Source organism: Sinocyclocheilus rhinocerous, unplaced genomic scaffold (assembly GCF_001515625.1).
Source record: "Sinocyclocheilus rhinocerous isolate Xijiao unplaced genomic scaffold, SAMN03320098_v1.1 scaffold182, whole genome shotgun sequence".
Taxonomy (NCBI): domain Eukaryota; kingdom Metazoa; phylum Chordata; class Actinopteri; order Cypriniformes; family Cyprinidae; genus Sinocyclocheilus; species Sinocyclocheilus rhinocerous.
The window spans coordinates 1,623,613-1,638,390 of record NW_015655576.1 but is presented as its reverse complement, the minus strand read 5'-3'; the positions used below and the strand labels follow the sequence as shown (position 1 = coordinate 1,638,390).

Sequence of the window (14,778 nt, the reverse complement as noted above, 5' to 3'; positions counted from 1 at the left end):
AGGTCATATACCCTTAATAAATAAATAATTGGCAGAGCCTACAGAAAATTAGGAAGAACCCCTGAGCCCCACTAAATTGGAGTTCCAGAAATGAGCTATTCTGCATTTTTAAACCAATTTTATCTAATGTTATTTTTTTTAATTTTATATAATATTTTACTTTATTTCAAGTAACGAAAATGTTTTTATGGTATCAGCTTTAGTGTGTATATATATATATATATATATATATATATACTTTATTAATTGAGTGCGTCTAATGAAACGTACGCACTTCGCAGTCTACCAGTAGTGGCCACTAGAGTGCAGCACAGTCAGGCTGCTGTTGTCCTCAATGTGCGTGGTTGCCCTATATGTGGGTTGTGACCTGAAATGTTCTCAAATTCGCATTATTTATTGATATTTTATGCGAAGCTGCGCATGAGCCTGTGCTATAAGCGCCAAATACTTTCTTCTGGTCATGCACCTTCCTTTCATTCCACGGTCGCGCGCCGAAGTGAACTTATGTTAGTAATACGGGCTAGTTCTTATTTCCATTTACTGAATTGTTATTGGTCTGTAGGACGCCAGTTATGGTGAGATGGCCCATTAAACCATATTAAGGTTTCAACCTTTCTCCAAAGTTTTTTTTTTTTTTTTTTTTTTTTTTTACAGACATGTTTATAAACAAATGAAGAGTTCAGATGCAAAAGCCTCGAGCCATCTGAAAATTTCTTCTTATCAGGCTCCTATGTTTAGGTTCAGTTATTTTACTTTAATGACAATGTATAGGTCCTTTTCTATGCCATTAAAGTGAAACAAATGAACATAAATATAGGAGCCTGATAAAAAATGCTAATTTTAGATGAAAATGTCAGACTTAGATGCTTGCATCTGAACTCTTCAAATAAGAAATTATATATATATATATGTAATACCATAACAAAACGGTGCTTTCGCGCTTTCCATTGCAATAGGTATGTTGATAAAGCATGGCGAGTGCTATAATTATGTACTTTTCGGTTTAATTAATTTTTTTAATGTATCACAAAACCATATCGTCTTGTTTAAAAGGTTTTATATATGTATATAATTTGTAAAATAATAGCTACTGCCGCCAAACTTCAATTTAAAGCGTCGCGAAAGACGAGCCTCGACAGATTACGCCTTAAAAATGGTTTTACTTTTACATTCGGTAGTTCAGCAGACGTTTAAAGTTCATTCAAATGCCCAAATTCCCTTTAATATCAATAACCGTGTAATTCGCACAGTGTTTAGCCTATGTTTACACACAGTAAAAGTTGGCTTCGGCTTTTCATTGATTAAGTCGTTGTTTACACATATTGCCTATATATATATATTCATGAGGGACACAAGCCTCCTTTTTCGCGTAGCGACCCAAAAGCATCGCTGCAGCGGCTCTTTAGGCCACATTTCTCTGCGCTTTTCTGTTGTGGCTGTTAATGGGCGGTCTTATTCCACGCCACGCAGTTTCTAAGTGGACCGCGGCACCAGTTGCGTTTCTCTCTCCGTGGGCAGAATGTCTCATGGAGGAGTTTGGGATGCGTTAGTTACACAGGCTGCTTTCGCCGGCTAATGCATTTTTCTCGCAGAAGCATATAATCGATTTGGAAACGATTCTTCTGCTTTTTGTCTATTATAACTAATGCATTGAGTCGGATACTTGCATGCATATTTTGTAAAACACCGCGGACTGTGCAATAACCCACACAGAACCTTTGCTTGCAAACCTCTGCATTAAGTTTTCGAAAAATCCAAAATAACGCTTGGAATTTTATTGCAAGTTTGGATGTGAAGGCAAGAGCGGGATACAATGGCAAGCGATTTGAAGCCTCGGTTGTGTGTGATGAAGAAAGGAGAGAACGGCTACGGGTTTCATCTGCACGGAGAGAAAGGAAAAACCGGACAGTACATACGGAAAGTGGAGCGTGCGTCCCCAGCTCAGTCATCCGGACTGCGCGCGGGTGACCGTTTGGTGGAGGTGAACGGCGAGAACGTGGAGAGAGAGACACACCATCAGGTACATCACACCTGTGCTGATCTCGCATCTAACACCCTCATAACGGCTCACTTTACACTGGCCATCATGCATGTTTTTGTTGTTATGCAATTTATAGTGTAGCTACCTAGCTATTAATAACACCAATGTGAAAAAAAAATGTTCTGAGGTCATTAAATATATTTAGTTTATACGTTATATACTAACGTTTAAAAGTTTGGGGTCAGTAAGATTTAAAAAAAGAATAATAATAAAAACAACAACAATAGCAAGGATGCTTTAAATTGATGATGAATTGAACTGTTTTCAACATTGATATTAATAAGAAATGTTTCTTGAAGCCAAAATCAGCATATTAGACTGATTTCTGAAGGATCACGTGACACTGGAGACTGGAGTAATGATGCTGAAAATTCAGCTTTGCGTCACTGGAATAAATCCCATTTTAAAATATTTTACAATATTACTGTTTTTACTGTATTTTGATCAAACAAATGCTGCCTTGGTGAGCAGGAGGAGCAAGGAGATCTAGTCTTTCAAAAACATTTAAAAAAACGACTGACCCCAAACTTTTAAACGGTAGTGTATGTTAGTCATGTTCTAAAAGCGTTTTGATCTAGCATGCGTGTAATTCTTGAAATGAGTTTTGTTTACAAATGGAAATTGACTATGAATTCCTTAGAAAACCAAAATTGTATGCACTGGATGAGTTGAAGGGGAAAAAACGGGATGCACCTCATGATGTCTGTTCATGAATGTCAGGATTGAGCATAGTTGTGTTTCAGTCACTGTATCATTCCCATAGTGCCATTTGTGTTACTTCATTCAACGACTACTGTTATTCTAAATGTATAAAAACAGATATTCAAATGTGTCAGTGTGTCGAACCTTTCCACTGGTAGTGTGTTTATACAGGCCTGATTTTACAATATTACTGTTTTTACTGTATTTTGATCAAACAAATGCTGCCTTGGTGAGCAGGAGGAGCAAGGAGATCTAGTCTTTCAAAAACATTTAAAAAAACGACTGACCCCAAACTTTTAAACGGTAGTGTATGTTAGTCATGTTCTAAAAGCGTTTTGATCTAGCATGCGTGTAATTCTTGAAATGAGTTTTGTTTACAAATGGAAATTGACTATGAATTCCTTAGAAAACCAAAATTGTATGCACTGGATGAGTTGAAGGGGAAAAAACGGGATGCACCTCATGATGTCTGTTCATGAATGTCAGGATTGAGCATAGTTGTGTTTCAGTCACTGTATCATTCCCATAGTGCCATTTGTGTTACTTCATTCAACTACTACTGTTATTCTAAATGTATAAAAACAGATATTCAAATGTGTCAGTGTGTCCAACCTTTCCACTGGTAGTGTGTATATACAGGCCTGTATAAACAGCAGAGAGTGTCTTTGAAACATTTGGCATCCGTTTATTTGAGGTAAGAAGGTTTTGGCTTTGGAAATAACTTTGCATGGAAAATAAAGTGCATTGCATGTCAAAAAACGAATGAAACCCAATTTCCGCCACAGAATATAAAAAATGAATGTCTCAATTCAAACTTTTCTTCTCGGAAATCTCAATTCTGTTTTTTTAACAGAATAAAAAAGGTAATTGCGACTTTTTATCTTACAATTATTACTTTTTTCTCACAATTGCAAATTTATATCTGGAAATTCAGACAAAAAAAGTCTTGTGAGATAAAAAGTTTTTTATTTTTTATTTTTTTTATCCCGTGGCAGAAACAAACTTCCATAGAAACCTGTTGTGGAACTCTGACTTAAGTGGAAAATGTTCTTGTGAATAAACAATGAAATTCCATGCATATCTTTAGTTGCTCTGACTCTCATAGAGTGTTGAAGCTTTGACAGCAGCTGGAGGCTTCACAGCATTACAGCAGGAGACCGTATGACCAGATCTGTCTTTCTGCTCAGACGTGCTAACATGATGCATATGTTAAAGTCATTAAGTTAAAGTAATTTTGGCGTGTATGCAGTTCCAGTTTTGACAGGAGGATCAAATAACACGGTGTGAATGTAAGTGCGGTGGAAAGCACATCTCTTAGAGCTCATCCTATAGTTTTGCTTTCTCTTGTGCTCAGGTGGTGCAGCGGATCAAAGCCGTGGAACATGAGACCAGACTGCTGGTGGTTGATCGAGAGACTGACGAGTACTTCCGCAGCCTGCGTCTCACCTGCACGGAAGAAATGGCCATCCAGATGAGTCCTGCAGCCACGACCCCGTCTCCCTCACCGTCCACCAGTAAACAGGGCAACGGCTCGGTGTCCAAACGACTTGAGATCTCCAAACCCATCAGGAAACCTCCGTCACGAGCTCCTAAGAAGGTATGGATCCATTCGCTATCTGCCGACACTAGGTGACTTAATTTCTTCAGTAGAACAGTAAAGAAGATTTTTAGCTGAAACCGTGGTCCTTGGTGATTCATAAAATGCAAGTCAGCAGCTGTCCATTTTTAAAAATAAAAAAACAGCATATCAAGGAACTCAAAATTAATACCTGTGGCTCCTGACGATATATTGAGATCTTATGAAGCGAAACGATCAGTCTGTGCAAGAAACTGAACATTATTTACAAGATTACCTGTAATCCAGAGCCTCAGGCAAATGGTCTGGAGTGATGCCCGAATGAATCATTCTTTTTAACCAGTTCTTTTTGCTGAACTAGTCGAACCAGTTCACCAAATCAAACTGAACCATCTGAAACTGTTCGTGGCTCAAGTTACTCAAAACTCACTTACGACAGTGCCTGACAGTCACTCCGAATGAGCTAAAATACCGGCATGTATCCTATGTTCCTGCTTTTTGCCAACTCATTCAGTGCTCCAGTTCTTCCAGCAGTCACTGAACGGAGGAAACCGTTCCGACTCAGAACGAAGCCCGATGAGCCAGTGATATGTGCGTGCGTGAACCCAGCACTTGAAGATTTTATGGTTTCTCTTTGTTTATGTAAAAATGTGAGCTGATGAAGACTAGTTTATTCACTTTATATGCATCCATGTTTTGCATCATTACCGGGTGCTTTAATAATGGCGTAATCATTGCGTGATTACATAAACGAACTAGTGAATTGAATTGTTTCATTGAAACTTACTGACAGAACCAATTCATGGAAAATAATCGAATTTCCAAGTTGCCTGAAGTTATGGATTGCAGCTTATAATGTCATAAATAATGTTCAGTTTCTTGGACAAAGCGATCGTTTCGCTTCATAAGACCTTGGTATATCGTCAGGAGCCACTGGTATTCATTTTGGGTTCCTTTTATATGCTTTTGTTTTATTCTCAAAGACGGGCAGTCGCCGACGTATTTCGTATTTTATGAATCATCAAGAACCACGGTTTCCGCTAAAAATCTTCTTTACTGCTCTACTGAAGAAAAAAAGTCATCTACATCTTGGGTGGCCTGAGGTCGAGTAAACTAACAGCAAATTTAGATATTTGGAGGTACTATCACTTTAAGAACTTTTCACTGAATATGAAGACTAGTTTATTCACTTTATATGCATCCATGTTTTGCATCATTATCGGGTGCTTTAATAATGGCGTAATCATTGCTTGATTACATAAACGAACTAGTGAATTGAATTGTTTCATTGAAACTTACTGACAGAACCAATTCATGGAAAAGAATCGAATTTCCAAGTTGCCTGAAGTTATGGATTGCAGCTTATAATGTCATAAATAATGTTCAGTTTCTGGTTCTTTGGGGGAACCCAAAAATGGTTCTTCTGACATCACTTTTGGAACCTTTGTTTTTAAGAGTGTAGAACCTTTCAATTAACCCACATTGTCAGCCCTTCTCTCTCACATGAAAAATAAATGCATGTCTTCAGGTCATGAACATCTGGATGTTTTAGGACAGCTGGCCTGAGTGACGTCACCAGAGTTATATCTAGTTCTCACAGACTGTTTTTTAGAGGTTATTGATTAGTTTTTCCTATTGAGTCTCAGAGAAAGTGTGTTTGGTCATCATGTATGCTGCCATAATCATGGATTAATGGGTTAGTTTGTTGAGTTTAAGACAATAATGAGTTATGTGAGTAACTCAGATATTATCTTGTTGGCTCTGTCATGGATGGTCAGTGTCCAAGATGTGACGCTGTAATGGTTTTGTAGTAAATGTGCTGCTCTGTGTGCATGTGTGAGTTTCTCCAGTACATTACCATGTTTCCCACGGCTTATTCATTTAGGAAAATCAGTCTCTGGATTTTGACCTTTTAAAAGGATGAATGATTCCGTCCAGGAATTACTTCAGTGATTGTTCCACAATTTTTTTTTATTCCTGAAACATCAGCACTATATATTCATTTCAATTTAAGTTTATTTTGTACAAAATACATATTGTTTCAACTCATATGCTGTGTATACATACTACTTTTACTTGAAGTGAATTCGTTTTTGGTTTGCATTAATAACACCTTTACATTCTCAGATTTTAGCACATTGCTACAGTATGTGGTTGCTAGGGATGGTTGTTAGGATGTTCTGAATGAGTGTTATGGGTGGTTGCTAGGGTGCTTTGGGTGGTTGCTAAGTGGTTGTTTATGTGCTCAAGTCAAAAGTGCCTACACGAAATCTCAGATTCAGGTTTTTTTTTTTTACCCATTTTAATGTTTTCCAGGCAAATTGGCTTAGTCTGATGAGACAGGGAAGCACTAGCACATCTCTCCTCAACAAGCCACATGATTTGAGGAATCGTTTATGTCTGTAGCACAAACATTTCTGGACAGGTTAATTGCTGAAGTGTATAATACTAAGGGTCAGGGGTTTGTTTAGCCATTAAAAGTGTGGTTTTTAACATCTGTAAGCAAGTGTAGATCATGTTTGAAGATATTACATTGCAAAAAATGGCCGCCATTCGTCTGTTAATGCAATATTTGTATAAGATCTTAAATATTATATTTGTCTTTTCTTCAGCCTAATGCATGCATCCAACATCTGCTCTCACTTAAAGCCCACTTTCCAAATGGGTTTGCATAATTCACTGCTGTTTCAACAAGATGGAGTGGAGTGGGAAAGATAGTGGGTGTGTTACAGCCACATGTGTGTGATAATGTTAAATATGACATTAAAACCGTTAACATCGCAGCAGCCCACTGGGTCAAAACCGAACGGTTTCTGATATCCATCAGAAGATGAACAGAGCAGAGCTCATCGTCAGACGTTTACACAGGACAACATCTGCAAATCTGAGCCTTCGTTGGTAAAGCACTTGATTTTACTCACAGATTTAGATTCCTTTTTGGCAATCCAACTCAAGTTGAATAAAATGCAAAGAGAAATCTTGGAAGATGAAAGTAGGATGTAGTAAAAATGTTTCATTTCACCCCAAAATCATCCTTTTTTTCTTTAGATTTTTGGAGTGATGTATGACCTGAAGATGTTCTTGATGGTGTTTAAATCACTCATATGTGGTTCTTGAGTTGCTTTATGGTACGTTGGAGATTTAAAAAGTTCTTAATGTTGCGTTTTAGGTTCTTTAGATCAATGTTTTGCGTTCTGTGTTCTTCTAAGAACAGAACTGAAGAACAAAATGTTCTGTGTGGAACTTTAACGTTCTCATCAAGCTGTTAAATGTGTTTTGCTTCTAATTCCAACATTTGTTTTCATAACATACATTCTGATAAACTCAAAGTTTGACTAATTGTGTGGAAGGATAATGTCCAGTTCTTTAAAGGGGTCATATGATGTTGCTTAAAAGAACATTATTTTGTGTATTTGATGTAATGAAATGTGTTTATGCGGTTTAAGGTAAAAAAAAACACATTATTTTCCACATACTGTACATTATTGTTTCTCCTCTATGCCCCGCCTTTCTGAAACGCGTCGATTTTTACAAGGCTCCACTTAGACTTATGCTCTCCTATACTCACATAATAACCTCTCCCTTCTAAGTATGACCTGAACCATTTGATTACCAACCCAGAAAACCCGACCCAGTTTTCCAGTCTCTCTAGAAGTATTTTATGATCGACCGTGTCAAATGCAGCACTGAGATCTAGTAGTACCAGCACTGATATTTTGCCAGAATCAGAATGTAAGCAAATATCATTTATTATCTTAATGAGCAATACATATCCATGCTACTTGATATTTGCAGTTTCTGTGCTTCTAGTTTTATTAGCCTTATAGAGCAGTTCAACACTAAACTGCACAGATTTAAGGTCTACATTTTTTAATAATTACAGTTTGACTTTGTTTTTTCTTTCTGGGATTTTTTGCCTGTTTTATCATTTGCCTGGTGAAAATTTAAGCTTGATCGCTTCGTGAAGTAACAGACATGCACTAATTATTGACAGATTAGCTTGTTTACAAATTACATTAATTGTTCTGCCTTCTCCCATTGTTATTGATGATTATTAATTATTATTAATATTTTCAGCTCTAATCAATAGAATAATGAAGACACTGCTGGTGGTCCTTGTTCTTGTTCTGACGTTGAACTACGGTGAGTTTAGAGATGCTACTTTAAAAGGTTAAACCTTAACGTGATTCAGAGTGTTATTTTAGTAACATTGAGAGACTATTATAGTTATTTAATATAATTATGTATTTTCTTCTGTTTTCATTTGAATTTTATTTAATGTTTAATAAATCTGTTGTGTGTTTTGTCATTTTTATTAGTTTGTAATTTGTAAAGTCTATACATTTTTATTCCAGTTATTTCTGTACATCAAGTTAAACTAAATGAAAATTCAGAAATGTTTCCTTGGCAACCTAGTTAATATATGCATGTGATATATGACTCTGATTGTGCAAACTCTGATTTGGTGATGATGCATGCACTGTGTGTTGCAGGATCTGCACTGAAGTGCAACCACTGCGTTCCTCAGGGTGGAACACGCTGCACATCAACTCAAGAGACCTGTGGCTTTGGAAAAGATGCTTGTATCGCGGCCAGATTCAACTTCCCTCCCTGTGAGTTTAACCTTCCTGTCAGCTTCCCACTGTAGAAAAATACAAACGCATAACTTTATTCGAAAATGTTAACCTCAAAATTTCAAATTTAATTCACAATCACATTTAATTCAAAAATCACCGCAAAAATTGAAACATACAAATATAAAAAATACAAATATTTGTATATAAAAATATAAAAACCAATTCAAACTATTAATAAAAACGATAATTTTATCTCAGTGATGCTAAAACAACACTGACATGGACGCTAATAAACTGAAGCAGCTGTAATGTGATTCTTTACATTGTAAATGCTCTATTTGTGATTAGATAAAATCATGACATGCATAAATGTCAAATATGTTTTGATTTCTCTGTTTCTTCTAGTCATGGGCTTTCGGAGATGCAGCAGTATGACAGAGTGTCTTATTCTCCAGAGTAACACCGCCATGAAAGTTAAATGCTGCCATTCGGACCTCTGCAATAACATGGTCATCATTTAGACCAACGTCTGTCAACGCTAATAAACCTTTCAAGGTTTACAATATTACAGATGTTCACTACAGTCTTACTTAAAGATTTTGCCCAACAATAAATATTATGATACATAATATGGGTTACTGATGTTTGTGATTCATTTTAGCATTTGCAACAGATGAATGATTGAATATGTGAGCAGTTTAAATAAAACGTAAATAATTAAAATGTAAGATTTTGAATAGATGTACTTTTTCTGAAATTCTAAAGTGAAATGAAGTTATTGCACCAGCTAAATGGCCGTTTCCTTATTAATAACAATGACTCTCAAAAATCAAGATACAGATCGTATTGCTTTTATGTGAATAAATACATACAGGTTTCTAGTTTCAACATTTGTTCTTCAGACATTCCCTGTTAAATACATATCAGCTGTATGCAAAGTGACCTACAGTGCTCGACCACTGAAAATGGATTCAACTACTTGCATGGAGCAACACTGAGGTTCCTAAGTAGTTTCGCTTTCACAACGAAACACACAGCGTCTCCACAACAGTGAGAATAAAAGTTACGCCTTCTTTCTTTGCGTGAACGTTTGGGCGGCGTTATGCAAATCTTCTCACATCGTGACGTAGACATGTGGGGTGTGTTAGAACGAGCCGTTTTAGGTAGGCGTGGTTGACTCTTAACTTTTATAAAGAATATCTCTTTGGATTTGAGACTTTGCAACTTTACAGATCTTCTTTATGCACCAAGAGCTTGTAACACTCCAAAGAGAAAGGAAAAATTGAAATCGCATCATATGACCCCTTTAAGTAGAACCTCCTTCTTTAGAGGACATGGAAATGTTCTTCTCCAAAATGTCCAATAATAATAGTCTTTGGATTTGGTGATTGGAAAAACCATATTCTGGTGTTCCAAAACCACTAGGTTGTGTTTAGCCATGTGTATGTGGGACGTCTTCCTGTACAGTGGCCTCATATTGGCTGATATTATTGCCCATACAGACCTATCATTGGACTTGATGATTCCCCTCAGTGTTTAACAGTTGCTTGTATTGAAAGCATCCATTGACTTTCTCCAGACGTGGATAGGAAAGTGTAGGAAAGTGATGACTCATAAAACCATACTCCCATCAGACCATTGCTTAAGGTTCCAGGTTTGGTGCCTCTAACACAAATTATCCATCTCTGTGTGTTGATCTTGGATACAAGAGGATTTTGAATAGTCGCCCTGCCATAAAGTTGTCTTGTGAAACTCTCCATTTACAGTGCTGAGTCAAAAGTGATTCATATCTGGGGTCATTTTTGAGGCTCTTCTTTTGTAATATTCATTAACTATCATCTCCATTTATCATATAGAATTTTAGTTTTTGTTCATAACCCACAGTAACGTTCAAAGGTTTGGTGTTGGTATGTTTTTTAAATGTTTTTGAAAAGTCTTTTATGCTCATGAAGGCTGCATTTATTTGATCAAAAATACGGTAAAACAGTAATATTGTGAAATATTTTTTACATTTAAAATAACTGTTTTCTGTTTGAATATATTTTAAAATGTAGTTTATTTCTGTGATCGGGGCATGTTGTCACACTATAACAGAAATTTTAATTAATAAATTGTATAAAATGACAACATATCAAACACAGGTGACAACTTGCCCCAACAAAATGTGACCACCAACAGTTTGTTGTCTTAAAAACACTTTCCATGGTTTCCACTTCTACATGTGACAACTAGCCCCAGTGTCACATGACCTCATGCAGCATCTTCAGGACAGTTAGTATCAGAAAGAAGCACTTATGAAGCGCAACGACATTATAAAACCTCGCAGGTAGGAAATAGAGGCTGTCTTTGGAAGCATGTTGTGTGTGTGTGTGTGTGTGTGAGATTGAGGTGATATGGGAGTCCTGAGCCATAAAGGAAGGGGTAGAAACCTTAAACTCACACCATTTGAAGAGGGTTTGTGTGAATTACCATGAATTGTTGCTCCACACAGAGTGAAATGAGGAAGAAGAAACTGAGGTAAATACATGTAGACTTTAATCAGAATCAGTGTCTGTCCAAAAGTAATAAGTGCGGAATAATTCACATACAAATATAATTCACAAAACGTGACCACCAACAGTTTGTTGTCTTAAAAACACTTTCCATGGTTTCCACTTCTACATGTGACAACTAGCCCCAGTGTCACATGACCTCATGCAGCATCTTCAGGACAGTTAGTATCAGAAAGAAGCACTTTATGAAGCGCAACGACATTATAAAACCTCGCAGGTAGGAAATAGAGGCTGTCTTTGGAAGCATGTTGTGTGTGTGTGTGTGTGTGTGAGATTGAGGTGATATGGGAGTCCTGGGCCATAAAGGAAGGGGTAGAAACCTTAAACTCACACCATTTGAAGAGGGTTTGTGTGAATTACCATGAATTGTTGCTCCACACAGAGTGAAATGAGGAAGAAGAAACTGAGGTAAATACATGTAGACTTTAATCAGAATCAGTGTCTGTCCAAAAGTAATAAGTGCGGAATAATTCACATACAAATATAATTCACAAAACGGTTTAGTATGACATTCTGCACATGGATATCATGCAGTCTCTAGGTATATACTTCAAAAATTTGATTACACTAATCTGGAAAACTAACTATCCAGCTAGTTCTTCCTCAAAAGAAAGTATTTATTTAGTTATTTAGTTATTGTTGTATAGATATTTATTTTATTTATTGTTCTATAATTTTATTTGTTTTATTTGTATTTTTAAATATTTATTTATTGTTTTATTTGTTTGTAATTTCTATTGAATGTTTATTTCGTTTTTTGATTGTTTCTTATTTATTTATTGTTTTTTTTATTGTTTTGTTTTATTTTAGAATTTAAAAAAATCAAAAATAAACATGTGGCAAGTTTTTATAAGAATACTCTTCTGAAATATATATTTAATTCCCAACCAGAATAAGTGCTTGCTTGTTTTTGTTGGCCTTTTAACATTTTTTCATACTCAGCAAATTGTCAGATTCAGCCATCTGAGAAGGCATTTGGACTCCTTACATCTTTCCCTTGAATTTTTTTCCTTCAAGGAGCTCTAGGTAAAGTTACATGCAAAAGAAAGCATTTTGAATACTGATCCAGTCACTAATCCAGCAGATCCATTGTACAGATCTTCCATAGCGCTTTATAAATATTTGATGATTTTACAGTTGTTATTTCAGAGTAGTCCTTTTCCAGCTGTTGCTCATATGGAGGAATTACATGATCGTTTGAAGCTGTTCTCAAGATGTCCGGGGATTTCACAATCTACCGAATGTTCATAAAACAGCAAACTGAACAAGCAGTGGGATACTTAGAAAAAACAGCCCTGTTCCCATCCTTAGCTATTGTGGGATAGCTTATTGGCGCTGGGATTGTCTGGCTTCCTTAAACTCTGTTCAAGTGTTTAAATCACAGTCACATGCAAGACAACAGCCTGAAGCTGTTACACAACACTTCAGCTCAGTGACAGCACTGGATCTTTACTACTGTCCCTTTAAAGTTGCTGGATGTATCTATAGAAACCATATATTTTAAGTTTATCGCAAAATATGCATATATATGTGTATATGTATGTGTAATTTACATCATTCGCAGTGCTTCATTGGAGTGGGCGGAGCTAAAAAATAAAAACTGGCCGACCAATGAGAGCGCCATCTAATGTCAGGGAGTGAATTTGCACGTTCACTCGGCTCATCGCCTGCAAAAAAAGCTTGGGTATGAACACAAAAGACATGTCGAAAAACATCGGCGATAAGCACGCGCGATAATCGTCCCGGTGTGTACGAGGCTTAAAGCTGTTAAGTACAAACTCTAGTACAATTTTTTGTTCAATTTTCACATACTTTTTTGCTTCAAATAAAAGTTTGTAATGTTGTGGTAAATCTCATAGCTGCTTAGTTTGGTTCATGGCTTGCAACGCTTTGACAAAGACTTTTCTAAATCCCTATGGGAAAAATGAATGGAGAAAAAAAAAAACTTCTGGAACCAGCACAGCTAAAAAAAAAAGTGGGCGGTCACTTATGCACTTTGTTTGTTTGACTGATCAGGTGAGTCGTAAAGAGACTGTTCACCCAAAAATGAAAAGTCATCATTTACTCACCCTCATGTCATTTCAAACCATATCTGTGCAAAAAAAAAAAAAAAAAATTGTGTTTGTCCATATAACGAAAATCAAAGAGATGCATTTTTGTTTTGGACCCCACTGACTTCCATTGTACAGATAAAAACGGTCCTCAAATGTTTTCTTTTCTCTTCTGCAGATAAATTAAGTCATACAGGTTTAGAATGACGTGAGGGTGAGTAAATGTTGACAAAATATCAATTTTGTGCTTAAATATTCCTTAAAAATGGAGAATAATTTTTGTTCATGCAGCTCGCAGGCAAAGTTCAGGCTGTTGAACGAGGCCGTTTAAAAAAGTTAAACACACTTCTCTTGTCTGGAGGTGCTGACAGTCATCTGGGTCAGAGAATGTGAGATCTGGAGCGATGCTGCACTGACCTACTTCCACACACGCTCGTGATGAATGTAGGTGATCGAAACGGATCCTGAAGGCTCCGGTTCCCCAATCTTTTTTTCTCCTGCTTGTTTTTCAAACATCTTTTTTCGCTGGCATGAATGAATCCATTTGCTTCGGCATCACACATCTGTCTAAACAAACACGATATGACTGAATGTTTGAGTGCAAGAGATGAGTGAGGATAAACTCTGGCCTAGTCATGGCATACAGATCACCTGTATATCGTCCATGAGCCGAGAGGCTGATTTTCGTCTGGTGTATTGAAACATAAGCATCATGGGAAAGTTAGAGCCATACGTCTGAACTCAAACATGCAGGTAAAGGTTCACGTGACAGGCAGCGTTTGGATGTCTGCGTACTTGAACATCACTCAGTGTGGTTGGATCATTAGTGGACTAATATCCCTGTAGGCATGTACCAGCCAAACTGCTCTTAAAGGCAATTTTGGCTCCATATTTCCATGGAAACTAACTGAATGTTATGCGCTTTCAATTTCAACACGCTGATGTGCGGTTTCACCTTATAAAAATGACTCCTATGTGGTCCGCTATTGTTTTTGTCGCCTTTCTGCTCTGCTTGACTGAGTGATTGTGGTTTGACTCATCACAGTTTGGCTGCATTATGCCGTTTGGATTCGTCTGTCTCGTATAAATGTTTGTTGTGATGCCCGAAGTCAAACAGTCTTACGAAACTAGACCTTTTTAAAGTTTAGCTGCTTACAGTTTTGTAATTATTATAATTGCACTGAGATATAGTGATATTGTAGTCAACGTGAAATATAAATTAACTGATTTTTTGATACATATATGTATATATATATATATATATATATATATATATATA

General features: G+C 36.7%; 2 protein-coding genes across 2 annotated transcripts in view; both read left to right on the top strand.

Moving 5' to 3' along the window:
• The first annotated feature begins 1,510 nt into the window (after positions 1–1,510).
• The window catches only part of LOC107718604 (Na(+)/H(+) exchange regulatory cofactor NHE-RF2-like), a 36,802-nt gene continuing 23,534 nt past the window's right edge, over positions 1,511–14,778 (top strand). The window contains exons 1-2 of the mRNA XM_016525766.1: positions 1,511–2,020; positions 4,098–4,340. Coding sequence (XP_016381252.1) covers positions 1,814–2,020; positions 4,098–4,340 — 450 coding nt within the window. The 5' untranslated portion in view covers positions 1,511–1,813. The remainder of the gene's footprint in view (positions 2,021–4,097; positions 4,341–14,778) is intronic.
• Positions 8,249–9,569, top strand: LOC107718605 (cytotoxin 7-like). The gene is made up of 3 exons (XM_016525767.1): positions 8,249–8,462; positions 8,813–8,932; positions 9,302–9,569. The coding sequence occupies exons 1-3, from the start codon at positions 8,414–8,416 to the stop codon at positions 9,415–9,417; spliced, it is 285 nt and encodes a 94-aa protein (XP_016381253.1). The 5' UTR covers positions 8,249–8,413; the 3' UTR covers positions 9,418–9,569.

Excerpts from the sequence above, each read along its gene's own strand:
- LOC107718605 (XM_016525767.1), top strand. The coding sequence starts at position 8,414 with ATGAAGACACTGCTGGTGGTCCTTGTTCTTGTTCTGACGTTGAACTAC. Across the intron at positions 8,463-8,812 it reads TGTTCTGACGTTGAACTACG|GATCTGCACTGAAGTGCAAC; the intron begins GTGAGTTTAGAG and ends TGTGTGTTGCAG. Across the intron at positions 8,933-9,301 it reads CAGATTCAACTTCCCTCCCT|TCATGGGCTTTCGGAGATGC; the intron begins GTGAGTTTAACC and ends TGTTTCTTCTAG.